Source organism: Pyxicephalus adspersus, chromosome 7, assembly GCF_032062135.1.
Source record: "Pyxicephalus adspersus chromosome 7, UCB_Pads_2.0, whole genome shotgun sequence".
NCBI lineage: Eukaryota > Metazoa > Chordata > Amphibia > Anura > Pyxicephalidae > Pyxicephalus > Pyxicephalus adspersus.
In genome coordinates this window covers 2,975,629-2,990,241 of record NC_092864.1, presented here as the reverse complement: position 1 = coordinate 2,990,241, position 14,613 = coordinate 2,975,629, and the positions used below count along the sequence as shown (strand labels likewise).

The following is a 14,613-nucleotide window of genomic DNA, read 5'->3' as shown; positions in this document are numbered from 1 at the left end:
CATTACTGCTCCAATATCTTTTTTGCTGTATATATTCATACCGTATATATCCTATGATGGCACGCTCATGATTTTTGGTCTCCTGGAATGATTGTCAGATGGCCCAGCCATTTTGTAACCATCAATCTTAACCTCATTATCAGTGAACCATAAACCCCAGGTAAACCCACAGAAAGTGTTTGTAATCAGCAAGTGATTATTTAAACCAGCCAATCCTAGCAGAAACTTACTACACAACCCTAGCTAACCTCAGAAGCAAATGCTTACCCACAACTAGCTAACCCTAGTGGCAAGTGATTATTCAATCCCACTAATCCCACCACAAATGAGTAAAAAAAGATAGGTATCTTTAGTGGCAAGCAATAACACAACGCTGACTAACCCCACTGCCAAGTGACTACCAAACTCTAAATAACCCTAGTGGCAAGTGGTTACCCAACCCAGCTAACCCTAGGGGCATGTGGCTGCCTAATCCTAGCCACCCCTACCAAGTGATTACCCAATCCTACCTAACTCTAGCAGCAGATGATAACCCAAGCCTAGCCAACCCTACCAACAGAAAATTACCCAACCGAGCTAACCCTAGGGGCATGTGACTGCCTAACCCTAGCCAATCCTACCAAGTGATTACTCAATCCTTACCTAACCTTAATGGCAGGTGATAAGCCAAGCCTAGCCATCCCTACCAACTCGTAATTACCCAACCCTAGCTAACTCTTGTAGCAAATGATTACTCAACCCTAAATATTCTTTCAGCAAGTAACTATCCAACCTTATTTAACCCTAGTGGCAAATTTCTACCCAACCCTAGCTAACTTTAGTGGCAAGTGACCACCAAACCAAGCTAATCTCAGTGGTAACTGACTACCTATCTCTAGCTAACCCTACTGGTTAAGTTATTACTCTACCTTAGCTACCCATAGTACCAAGTAATGATACAACCCAGCTCAACCTAAGGGCAAGATACCACACAACTCTAGCTAATCTTAAGGGGTAAGTGACTTGGAAATAGACACTTTAGTGTATTTTCCCTTTTTTCTGACTAGTTGATCAGTGTTTTAAAAATTTGTTGTGTTGTGTTAGCTCTGTAAAAAGATTTGTATATATGCTGTATGCTTTCTGTGTCACACACAAAGAGACGGGACCACTAGGAGTTGTATGGAGGTGGTGCGAGCCCTGAGAAGGGCCAAGGTGCAGAGTCTAAGCTATAAATAGGTTTTCTCCAGGGCCTCTGATGATGAGGATGTTGCTCTGCTGGTTAGGGCCAGTTTGAGGTCCTTGGGCACACCAAGGTGGGCAAAGCATGGTACCAAATCACCAAGCAGGATGATAGTCGAGGAAGCTAGGGTCGAGACAGGCAGCAAGCAAGGGTGGTCAGGTCACACACCAGGGGTCAATAGCCAGGGATCCAGGAGACAGACAGCAATCACACAGAGGCCAATGCGGGAACAGGGAACAGAGGAAACACTGGAAAGAGCAGGAGGTACAGGTGATGCAAGGATATCCACAGGCAGACAGGAACAACACAGGGAAGTTGGCTGGGAACCAACAGACTGGACAACGAGGGGTTAACACAGGAGCTGGACACAGGAAACACTGGATTAAGCAGCAGGTGTACAGGAACTAGATCACAGAACTAGGGGCTCGGCACAATGGGGACACAAAGGAGACACGACTTGTTGCACAAACACCAAGTGTAGTCTGAGAGCCAGCTAAATAGCCAGGGCTGATCAGGAGGCTATCTTTTGATTGGTCAGCGGTTTGGACAGAATTGATAAAGACTGGAAACAGAGACACTCCCAGGATCAGAACTGAAAGCATGCACAGGAGAGGGATGCCTGTGCTTTAGTGAGGAAAAGGTAAGTGTAACATACTGTATAGTTTGCATAAAATAAATGCTTAGTATTGGTACGCTGCTTAGATTGGTTGTTATTTTTGTTTTGCATACAAACCCCTCTTTTATTATAAATGTTCCCTCTGGGGCTAGATAGTCCAGTGACAAAATCTGAAATTGTTACATTTAAACACATTTTGTTATCCTTCCTTTTACCATCAAATATAAAACAAGTGTGATAACTTAAAAAAATGTATTGTCTTTGTGACTTGTTTTTAATTCTTTCTTCTTTAACCATGTTGCAAAAGCAGAAAAGCCACAAAAAATAAATCACAAATCACACTTACCTATAGCAGCCTTCACAGGTCCAAGCACTCCTATGAACAAAAAAAGAATAAATATTGTAAAAGATCACTTAAGTCTTGTTTCTGCAACAGCTGGACCACACTAAGAGCCCATGGGGCATGGAGCTAATATATGCTATGTTGTGCATTAGTGTGCATTCAAATGAATCGGAACAGACCAGAAATCCCCGTAGAACCATTTGTTTAAAATTAGCTGATCTTCTGCTCAATAATTTTTAGCCACATCCCATCCAGTGATGGCCTCATGGCATGTCTCAGGGCGGATTTTTTAATGGTGGCCCCTACTGACCCATATCTGTATAATGTATTTTAAAATGGCCTTTTGTAGTTGCAATTGGCCTTTTAGAATGTTAGCTCTCCTGGGCAGGGTTCTTTCCTGTTCCTGTGTTATTGTTTGTATCTGTCTGTCTTTTGCCACCTCTATTTAATGTACTACTCTGCGTAATATGTTGGCGCTATAATAATATTGTTTATGAATTTTTAATAGTAATGATATAAATACTTTATTGGCAATGCATTTATTGGTAACATTTTCGTATATGGAGATAGCTCCATGCCGCCACCCCCACCTTCATGTCACCATTCTGTGAATTTCAGTCCTGTTCTTTAGGCTTGACCTAAGAGTGAGGTCTTATGTCCTGACTTAAGGGGTGAGGGATCAGTAATCTTGTCTTAGGAGGGAGGTCTTTTGTTTTGCCCTAAGCAATAGGTCCTTTGTCTTAAGTAAGAGGTCCCTAGCATTGTATTTAGAAGGTGATCCCCTTGTCCTAAGAAGGAAATTCCCAGTCTTGTTTCAAGAGTGAAGACCTCAATCTTGTCTTTAGGAGGACATTCTTGTCCTAAGAGGGAAGTCCTTGCTACTGAATTAAGAAAGAGATCCCAAGTTTTGAGACCTAAGAGGGAGGTTTTCTATCTTGGGGTAAGGGGTGGGGACATCTATAATCTTATCTCACGAGGGAGGTCTTTGGTTTTGTCCTAAGCAATGGGTTACTGATCTTGTTATAAGTGAGAGTCTTGTATTAAGGAAGATCCCCTTGTTCCAAGAAGAATGTTCCAAGTCTTGTCTTTAGAGTGAAGACCTCAATCTTGTCTTTAGGAGGACATTCTTGTCCTAAGAGGGAAGTCCTTGGTACTGAATTAAGAAAGAGATCCCAAGTTTTGAGACCTAAGAGATAGGTTTTCTATCTTGGGGTAATGGGTGGGGGCATCAATAATCTTATCTCACGAGGGAGGTCTTTGGTTTTGTCCTAAGCAATGGGTTACTGATCTTGTTTTAACTGAGAGTCTTGTATTAAGAAGAAGATCCCCTTGTTCCAAGAAGAATGTTCCAAGTCTTGTCTTTAGAGTGAAGACCTCAGTTTTGCCTTTAAAAATATTTTCTGGTCTTATGAGGGAGGATTTTGTTTTTTTCTAAAGAAAGAAAGTTCTTAGGATGGACATCCTAAGGCTTGACCTAAAAGGGAGGTCTTCAGTTTTGCTTTAAGTGGTGGGGGGTCATTAATCTTATCTTAGGAGGGAGGTCCTTGCTTTGTCCTAAATGTAAAGTACTTGTAACAAGAATCCCTGTCTTGTCCTAATGCAGAGGTTCACAGTCTTGTCCTAAGAGTGAAGTTCTTCGCTTTGGTCTTAAGAAGGAGTTTTCCATTTTTGTTGCAAAAGATAAAGTTCTCAGTCTTGTCCTAAGACTCCTTGATATTAAATAAATAAGTAAATCCTATGTCTTCACCTACGTGGAGGGTCCTTAATCTTAAGATTGAGGTCTTTAATTTTATCCTAAATGGAGGATACTCAGTTTTGTTCTAAGTGGGACCCACTCAGTCTTGTCTTAGGAAGGAGGTCTTAGTCTTGTATTAAAATGGAGGTCCTCAGTTTTATCTCGTGGGTGTGTTATATTGTTACACGTTTTAATGCAAGAATAGTATATCCAATGCTTTTAGTAAAATTCATTCAAGTGTGCTTGCAATATCATCAGACGTAGAACACAATTGTGCCTCCAACATTTCCAGTAAGCCCCCCACTAACACTGTGTTCCATATAACCACCACTAACCCTGCTATGTTAAGAATAAAGGGCCGGAGTCACTTACCTAGGAGGAAGAACATCCACGGAACCCTGAGCTGATACATTGGTGACTTGTTGTGACCACTGAACTGTAGCCGTGCACTGTACTTACTACCGGTGACTCAGGAGAATGTAGAACAGCCAGTCTTGTATTTTGAATATGAACCATCGAAATCACCCCAGGGTTTATAGAGAAATAGTTTCATATTTTTCTAAACGACATCTAATATGCTTTGTCACCGTATATTTACACTGTCATCCCCTGACCTATCTGGGGCTCTTGTAGTCCAAGCTTTTGAAGTACAAGCCTTGCGAATGTAAAAGTTTTTGACATCTTCTGATAAAAAAAATACAGCTGATCTCATGTGATGATAAATCACAATCTGTTTGTATTTTGGCATCCCTTAAGAAATCAGTGAATCAACTAATTCTATAAAATTACAATAGAAGTCTGATTAATTAATTTTTACCAGTTAAACCTTTTGAGGTCACTAATGCCAAGGGGCCCAGACCAGTTTCAGCAGGGCATTGTTAAAATGTTTGAAAACTCAAAGAATTCTTTGCACACTGTCCGTCAAAGTGACGGCTGCAGCCGGTAGGTTTGACCCATTGATCATCAGGGTTGGTTCTTATGGTGGACACATGAGGATCTAGGCTTCATGGATAATGATTATTTGGGATCAGCAGCTACCAGTGACAGGGGGATCCTAGAAAAAGGATGCATACATATTCTCTGTCACTGTGGTATGGTTACTTGGATTATTTTGGGGATCTTTCACATTTGCGTTTATCTCAGGTCAGTCTCATAAAATTAGTCCCACCAACCACCACACAGTATTCTGCAATAGCTCTGTGTTTTTGTCTCCAGGAGATATGAAAATCATTAGTGGTAGTCTAATTTTAGATAAAAAATGAACAATCATGTTATGACTGTGTAAAATGTGATAAGCATAACACAATCTAGGCAGCCCCAAAGTGCACTGCAATGAAAAGAGCATGTGTTCTCAAGCAAAGCAGTGGATTGTAATTTAGTGCAATGAATTTCTGCAAATCAGTGTGCAATATAGCGTGGAACAATATGAAGGTTCTCGTGTTTATTGTGGGTGTGATTCTCAATTCATTCACTAGAGGGGGGTGTGTTCAACTTTAAAGTAAACTGAATTACAACCTGAAATATAAACATAATAACAAAAAAAAAACAAAAACACAGCGAAGAAAATAAATTGGAGCACAGGACCACCTAGTGATTGGATTGAGAATTGCATCTGTTATTTAACCAATGTATCTACGTTCACCTATGTCAAATACTGTTCACGTATATTAAAGTACATTTCTGCATCTTTATTTAACTAATAAGTACACTCACCCATATTGTTTATAATTATACCTTAAAGTCTTAGCCTATCAGCACTAATGGGAATATAGCTCGGGGCCTTGGAGAAGCGGGCCAGGAACACAGTCTGGTATACACTGCGGGAAGACTGCATGCTTTTAATCAGTCAAAAGCTGATCATACATGGTACAATCTGTTGAGTAGGAGTTGGATGTCATCCAATCTGCAGAAAAGTACTTGAATAGCATAGATTTTATTACTATGCTTGCATGTTACTTGGACTTGGCTCTGTCCCACCACCTACCTGATGGGACCTGGGCGGCATGCTGAGCAGAATGTGTTTGAGACCCAAAGAGAAGAGAATAGCCAAAGAGCAAAAGTTAAAGGAACACTTTGTCGCCTGGGTGAAGAACCCTGAGCAGAGTTAGAATACAGCTTGGGAAAAGAAGTGAGAGACAAAGTTTGTCTTGATCATTCAAGAGTTACAATAGGCTGCAGAAAGAGCTCAGTCTCAGCTGTGTTTAGCAAAAGATTTCTTCTGCAAGTAAAGCAAACCGCCCCCCGCACCCCATCCAGCCTTCTTCCTGCACACGAGGGAACAGGGAAGCCCCGTCCTCTGTATGTCGGATGTCCCTAATCTGGGCACTACCTGAACTGAAGGAAGCAGCATTTCAACATTTTACAGTGGGTGGCAGCATGCAGTACCGAGCCACTCACCACCTAACCCATTCATTCCTAATTGGTGGCCATGGGTGGGATGCGACATGTGGTGTCCTGTGAGCATGGCAGAACCTCAGTGCCCATGTGAACTAATCTTAGGTAGGTTTCTCCACCTAGACTCTTCCATCCATCTATTAATGGATGTTTTTATGTTATCCCTATGTGACGCACCTTTACCCATTCAATAACAAATACTTCCTCTGGTAATCAAAGTGCTGCATTATGGTGGTCAATGGCCCTTCTAGTAGACACACTGGGATTTATAGGCCACTTGCAAGTTTATTCGTTGAAAAAGGTTTTGAGGGATTGCTTATGGACATTCTGTTGTGCATTGAGAACTTCTTCCACTTATGTGAATTGTCCTAATGCAACTTGGACTATAGTTTTACATTTCAATATTGCAAGGAGGCAGGAATTGTATTGAAGGAAGGACATTGACTGCTTATTCTCCATCTTCTTTTCTAAGTACGTTGAGCTGCACATATGCAGGATGTCAGGTTCTAATTGTAGAATGTAAGTAAGTAAGTTCTGGCATCTTCTCTTTAAAGATATGAAATCCAACAGAAATGAAAGAAAACAGCAATAAAAACCTAAAAAGCATTCCCGGTTGAGCTCCTACCATGTACGCCGCCTTGCAGGAGAGTATGCAGATTGGAGCGCCCTCTAGTGGCTGCAAAGCTCACACCACAAGAGTATCAGACATGAAACCTCACAAATTATTTTTTAACATGGGGAGCATTCTTTGTAAATAAGCAGGCCTTGAGCTTTTGGTGCTCTCTTATACTGTTATGTACATTTACACTAGTGTGCACAGGGGGTGATAAGAAAAGTGTGGAGTATAGGCGAGAATTGGTCTATTTGTTTTCTTTGTAATTTCTGGAGAGAAGCAGAGATAGAGGGAGAGAACTACATTTACACTATATGTATATAATACAATATGAATGTACAAGGACAAAATGATATGACACGGGAGGTGACACCTCGTGGTGCCTGCTACAGACACTGGGACATAGTATAATAAATCGATAAAAAGTTCTCTGCATTGATCTTGCAGGATAACAGTAATAGTGTCTTTATAGAGCCCCAAGACTCTACATATGGTTCCTGAACCTTTCCATAAAACAACTGTACTTCAGAAATGTAGGGTTCTCCATTTCTGTATGATATATATACGACCCATGGGTGGGCCCTGAGCTCCATCTGTCTTTGGCCCCATTTCTGTATCTCTTCCCTTCTCTGTTGTCTCTCACGCTCTCAGGTAGACTCTGCAGTGGTATTCCGCTCCTCATGGGTGGAGCATCCTCAAAAGTAGAGAATTCTCACAACTTTTTCTTGAGGGGCCGACGGATGTACGTCTGGTAGTAGAAGTTAAGGAAAAGAATGATGAGGGAGATGATATAAGCAAAGACGGCCGCATTAAACCCATCAGGGAACGGACAGTCTGTGAAGAGGTTGTAACCAGAGTGGAAGGCAATTGCCACAAACTGAGTCTGCAGAGATAAAACACAACATAAAAAATAACATAATAACACCTCATATGTAAAGTAGCTACATAAGTACCGCCTCTGAGGAACAATGTGTAATATGTCTGAGGCATAATATTAAGGTGAAATGTATTTTTATATATTTGCGGACAATATCAATGAGCTGAATAATTCCTTTTTTAGTCCTAGCAATGTTTTTGTCAGGTAGTACCAGACTCATAGAAGTCATTTTCCAAGTCCAGAATTTCTCAGACACTCACCAGCTGAAGTATGGTCAGGTATCGCTTCCACCACAGGTATTTCTGCACTGAGGGCCCCAGGACGGCCAGCCCATAGTACAGGTACATGAAGATGTGGACGAAGGAGTTCAGCATGCCGATGAAGAATGCTGAAAAACACATCAAATGTCAATTTATTATAAATGCTCCATAAATGATGCCTGCAACATGATAGCTTCCCCCACCTGCTAGATTGTAAGCTCTTTGGGGCCTCTCCTCCTCCTGTGTCACTGTCTGTTATTTGCAACCCCTATTTAATGTACAGCACTGTGTAATATGTTGGCGCTATATAATTTAATAATATATATTATTTACTAATAGAAATAATAATATTAGCTCTGCCGCTGATTTCTACTGGTGCCACATTGGACCCTTGCCATGCTGGCACAGACCTCATCATACACCGATTTAGAAATACCCCACATCTTGTTCCCTCGCTGGATGAGGGGGGTGCACAGAACATGGACAAGACTTACCCTGTCCTCCAGCCACGTATTTGACCCCAGCCCACCAGTTGAAGATCATGGTGGCATGATGGTAGACATGGAGGAAAGAGATCTGATTGAATTTCTTCCTCATGATGAAAAATATCTGCACAGGAAAAAAGATAGAAAGGAATCAAACATCTCCATCATAAAATTAGATCTGCCACGTATAAAACACACAAGTGACAGAAGAGCGTCATTCATGGTGAGGACAGAGGGGTCATTCACAGAGCTGAGGCAACGGCTATTGTCCTGGAATTCCCAGCATGCCCAGCTCTTCATATCAGGCACAGATACGCCATAATACATTCCGGAGTGATAAGAATGTGTCAGGCTATGGTCACTATTGTACTTTGTCTCTTTTTTATAACAGTCTCAATAATCAGCTGTGAACCCTCCTATGTAATCTGGATGCAGAAATTTCCAGTAGGATCAGACGCAATGTAGAGGTCAGGCTTAGCGACTCGCTCGCAGAGCATATAGGAAAGGTTATTATTATCTAATACAAAACATGGTGGAATATTGGTACAGTTGTAGCATGCTTCCTATGTCACAGCAAAGTGAACGGGTTTATATACATTTCTTTGTTGTTGGATAAAGGCTCCGTTTCCTGGAAAGGTCCTCTTCCACATTTTAGTTTAGACCCGAGCTTCCCAATCAGAGTTCCTCCAGAGTTTGCAGAAGCTCCTTAAGCAATGAGCAGTTTGTGCCCCTCGGGTCAGTTTAGGTGACACCAATCTATAAGGGTTGCATTCTTCCCATTGGGCACCACATTAATCTACTGTGAGCTCTGGATGTATTATTTAGATTCTGAGATCAGATGAGATTGGACGCATTCAGAGTGATGTTTTCTAGTTGAATGTAGTAATTATAGAATCCCAGAAGACCCGAAAGTTATGTTGATGGTTTTCACATGTTAGAAGGTTAAAAAGGGTGGTTTAGACAGTAGATATACTCTTCTATATAGATCCTCACAGGTTTTCTTGGAGGACCCAACCCTTCCATATACTCCAGGACAGGCAAGGTACTTCATAAACTAAGGTGCCATTCCATGTGTTCTTCCAAGGAGAAACAAAACAGTGTTAGACACCCTCGGTTGGAGAACCTAGAACCTCCCATAAAGGGAAATGTAATCATTTGATGGAAGAGAAGTTGTCTGGAAGGCTTAATATCCAACTTATCAATCACCCACCATTAGATCTAAAACATTAAAGAGTGGAGGATCCTCTTGGTATACTTACTGTGTCTAGGAGCTCAATGACCTTGGAGAAGAAGAACCACCAACACACTCTGGCCATCTGTAGGGGAAAGAAGGAGAAGATGTCAGATGACACGGGTCATCCCCATCCCAGCCAGACAACCATATTCTATCAGTTATTCCCCCCTACTACAACAGGTACTGGTATAGAAAGACCTGATTGGATATTATGAATGAGACAGACAATTCTTTTAGAAACATCCTCTTATAACACATTTCTGTCTAGAGAAACAAAGTTATTGGAGGTGATTGTTTTGTTTAGGATAGATCTACTAGCTTATGTTGCTGCACTGCTAGACTTCATTTCACTCGGTGGGCACCATGATCAGAATACCCAGAATGCCTCACTTACCCGCAGACCCAGCTCACTGTTACTGTAGTCCACCGGTTGGCAGAAGTAGCTGTACCCGGCCATTACTGAAGTCACCAGAAACTGAGGACAAGATAAAAAGATATGTTTAAGGATGACAAAAAACAAGGTGCAAATTGAAACAAACCAGAACAACCAACCAGATTTCATCTTTCATCAATATAACTTTTGTTAACTGACATTCAACTGGCCAATAGGTTTTCCTGATTGGTTAATAAGATCTCAGGTCTCCTTTGGAAGTTACAGTTGTATATCTCATCAAGCTTTGAAAAAGTGTGTGTGTGGCCTTACCTCATAAAACATGAAGACAGAGAGGCCCACTAGGCAAAGGTTATAGATTAGCAGCACCGAGCGCAAAGTGAAGGGCTCCCGTCCTTCCATCAGTCGGGGTCCCAAGGCCACAAGCAGGAGGTAGACAGCAAATATGAGAATGATGGGGACGGGAGAGTAAACCAGAAGCCATGGATCCGTCCGACTGTCTGCAAAACGGAAGAGAGCGCTATCAGTGTATGGAAGGAGTCCATCACCACTGGTGGACAACTGTGCATCAAACAATGTATCCTATTACAATATTGTTACAGTGTTACAACTCCTGATCTTTCTAATGGATTGTAATTTTGCCTCCAGAAGTTACATCATTGTGTGTAGAAGGATCAAACGCCCCTTCTGTGACTGGGCAGCTTTAGAGTGTGTTCACACTATCTTGTTGTGTATTGCTTAATAAAGTGCTAAGCCCATTCATATACCATGCAATATTATTTTCAAATCTTTCTGCATCACTGCAACACTCTCATGTGAACCGGCCCTTCTCGACATGCCAGATACCCATGACTGTCCTTCTCTTGGCCAAGGATTGGACTTTCTACCCAGCTGTGATCTCCCCAATACAGTTTATAGATAAATTATACTTTTATATAAACCAGAGTGCATATGACCCCAGTGTAGAGGCAGGGAAGGTGGTTTCCTTTGTCATCCATCAGTGAGTGGGGCAGCTGTCCCAGATGTGACCCTGCAAGGAACACCTGTTCCAAGTGTCACCCTTCAGTATGGGGGTCAGTTGTCACTCCATTCTCCATGGCCTGCACATAGAAATTCTCTATGGCCTCAAAGGTAGACACCTTACAGTTGTAAACAAAACAGTGCCAGAGGGCAGCTGTCCCCAATGTGACCCTGCATTGCAAGGGGCAGCCACCCCAGTGCCACTCCGCATTAGTATGGGCAGGTCTTGCTAACTCTTATTCTCCAGAGCCCATACATAAAAAATCCTATGGCCTAAGTAGGGCCTAAGTAGGTCATAGCAGGAGCAGATTTCTCTAGTATCACCCTGCAATGAGAGGGGCAGATTTCCCTAGTATCACCCTGCAATGGGAGGGGCAGATTTCCCTGGTATCACCCTGCAATGGGAGGAGCAGATTTCCTTAGTATCACCCTGCAATGAGAGGGGCAGATTTCCCTAGTATCGTTCCCCAAAAGGGAGGGGCAGATTTCCCTAGTATCACCCCGCAAAGGGGGGGGGGAAGATTTCCCTAATGTCACCCTGCAATTGGAGGGGCAGATTTCCCTAGTATTACCCCGCAATGGGAGGGGCAGATTTCCCTAATGTCACCCTGCAATGTGAAGGGCAGATTTCCCTAGTATCACCCGGCAATGGGAGGGGCAGATTTCCCTAGTATCCCCCCGCAATGGGAGGGGCAGATTTCCCTAGTGTCACCGTGCAATGTGAAGGGCAGAATTCCCTAGTATCACCCGGCAATGGGAGGGGTAGCTGTCTCCTACCTCCATTCTCCAGAGCCCACACATAGAAGTCCTTCACAGCCTCCCAGGTGGACGCCATACTGGAACCTGCAAATAGCAAACAATACAAGAATCAGTATAGTAAATTAAAGAATTTAGCAACTAAAGAAGAAATATCTATCTGAGCGACACATAGAGCGTACAAATGACTCTCCCCAAACCTCAGTAAACTCAATATTGAAGTGCCAGGTTGGGTATCTCAATCCTAAAGCACTAACTATGGACCCCCTTCCCATGATATATGGTATGTCACTCCTGAACCTTGTACCTTAAAGCCAATTCACAGTGATTATCAGAAGGGACTTTGCTCCAAAATCTATTGTCAGTGGGTGATAAGACCAGATGTGAATAGAGGAGAGCAGGGACAGGGGACACTGAGGATGTCATGTAATAAACCCAGTAAAGTGCGTCAGTACATTTCTGTATTTAATATGATTCTTTGTATTCCCACCCAATACATATAGCAGGCTGGGATCCGCCAATGGCTGGGGGCTGTATTTTTATAATGTACATAATAATAATATGTATAATGTATATTATTAGTATATTAATATTAATATATAGTATCATATATATATAATATAATAATATATTATATATTATATAATATATAATATATCAAATATATATCATATATTATGATATATGCAGCACTGCTTAGATTCCACGCACAACATTTGTATTGGGTAATTCTAATTATTTTCAATGGGAAACATTTAAACACACAGAGCCTAAAGCAGAACAAATACAGAACAAATCCTACATTGGAGATTTTGCCATAACCATCGGATATGCATACTGCTTGCTGATTACAGACGAGCCCGGGATCCTGTGAGGCCGCCATCTCCATCACCAACTCTTCCATGTTCACCGTAATGTTTTTTGCCCTTTTGGTGACCACTGATGAAGTGATGGCAATGTGGAACAGTTTCCAATTTTATATAATATTACTTAGCTTATGTCCCATATTTTATGGGAGGGACTTGGGCCCTAGGATGCCCGAATAAATAATGCACATTATTGTGCGCTGCCTTAACATGCATTGGTGGTCCAACACATTGGTGTGTGTGTATCTATTGGCTGTAAATATAATGGTGCCATTTATTGGTGTAGTTTTCATTTTTCTCTCATGTCCCCTTCCATTGTCGTCACATTCATCCATATACAGGAATTATGATTTACATGAAACATTAACATTACATAGACCATTCAGAATTCTGTCCTGTACCGGAGGAGGTCCATATTGGAGTTACTGCATTGGGTGACACCAACCCTAGTGACACCTCTCCACTTTGTATTATAGGAAACATATTAAAACTTTTAGGGCTGATTTACTAAAGAAGTCTAATCTGTTCACTATTGAATTATCATTCATTTCACTTATCTGAGTGAATGTGGTCCAAATTCACTGTGCAAATAATAGCCAATCAGATGCAAGGAAATATAAATGTAAAAGACAGGATTTTTGCTGTCAGCAGAGCTTCCCCTCAATTGACCCCGTTGTAGCTAGATTGGGGGTACATAGTCTAAATTTTACTCCTTTGTCCCCATCTGGAAGATTTACATTTTACGTGTCCTGAAGACACAGCAGAGGAAACAGAATCCTCCTGTTAGACATTTGTCATTAGAACAAGTGTCCCCATTGTAAGATTTCTCCTCTTTTCCTGCTCTGGTGACACCTGTACCACCCCTTCCCTAATCTATCCAAACTAAAATGTTTTTATTCTTTGGATAGAATTTATATGTTTATTACCTGCAGAAAATCTTGATACTTGGGTGAATTAGGACTCTGCGGGGGCTTCTTTCAGCCTATACATGTGAATTGGACCTACGGTTGGGTGTCATAGGAATGTCACAGAGTACACGTAAAGGGATCAGTGACCGGTGAGGACGCAGCCTGTCACCTGGTAACTGATCCCTAAAGCCTGCTGTCAGTATTGCATCACCTCAGGTGACCTCACCTGTACAGAAAGGTGACTCCAGGTGGCTGGCGCTGTCAGGGTCCCCGGTTTCCCCTCTGAGGGTTACTCTATGCTGGGCTGTGTCTTCTAAGTAGTGTTAAATAATGATCCCATTACACAACAGTGAGGGGAGGAGAAGCTGCTGGGCCCCGCCTCACCCAACCCCCTACTTTAACCCTTTAGTGACCCTCACCGGCTCCACACAGAGCTGAAATGCAGAAGAACTGGTTTATTAATCCTGACAAAAAATACAAATGTTATCCTTTAATTATACGTACAGACAAAAGCTAAACAATAAATAAAATGTTATAGTCGCAGAAATACAAAATGTGCAAGAAGAGGAGGAAGGAGATACATTTATAGGAGGGTTACAACAGCTTTTACTTTCTTCTGCTATATAAAATGTATCATTTACCTAATTAAGTGTCACATTAACCCCTTCAGCCATCTGCTATACATGACACTGAGCATTGTGCATCTAATTAGTTCTTTTTTATTGTTATTTATGAATTATTCCTGGTTTGAGCTTATTGCTATGAATTGTCCCTCTGTCAGAACTCATCAGCAATCACGGCTTCCAGTTACATAGTGCGGAAATCCAGATTGTTTGGTGTACACAGACATCATGGGATAATGAACATCCCTCCAGGCAAAGAGATCTGAGTACACA

The 14,613-nt window shown here is 41.8% G+C and overlaps 1 protein-coding gene across 1 annotated transcript; it reads right to left on the bottom strand.

The window, feature by feature from the left end:
• Positions 1-5,466: 5,466 nt before the first annotated feature.
• Positions 5,467-14,049, bottom strand: LOC140334859 (very long chain fatty acid elongase 4-like). The gene is made up of 8 exons (XM_072417127.1): positions 13,944-14,049; positions 11,965-12,030; positions 10,480-10,667; positions 10,171-10,251; positions 9,802-9,858; positions 8,552-8,666; positions 8,058-8,185; positions 5,467-7,803 (listed from the first exon to the last, which is right to left on the bottom strand). Exons 2-8 carry the CDS (start codon positions 12,020-12,022, stop codon positions 7,633-7,635), a joined length of 798 nt encoding a protein of 265 aa, XP_072273228.1. The 5' UTR covers positions 12,023-12,030; positions 13,944-14,049; the 3' UTR covers positions 5,467-7,632.
• Positions 14,050-14,613: the final 564 nt, after the last annotated feature.

Excerpts from the sequence above, each read along its gene's own strand:
- LOC140334859 (XM_072417127.1), bottom strand. The coding sequence starts at position 12,022 with ATGGCGTCCACCTGGGAGGCTGTGAAGGACTTCTATGTGTGGGCTCTG. Across the intron at positions 10,252-10,479 it reads CTGTCTTCATGTTTTATGAG|TTTCTGGTGACTTCAGTAAT; the intron begins GTAAGGCCACAC and ends TCTTGTCCTCAG. Across the intron at positions 8,667-9,801 it reads TCATTGAGCTCCTAGACACA|ATATTTTTCATCATGAGGAA; the intron begins GTAAGTATACCA and ends TTTCCTGTGCAG.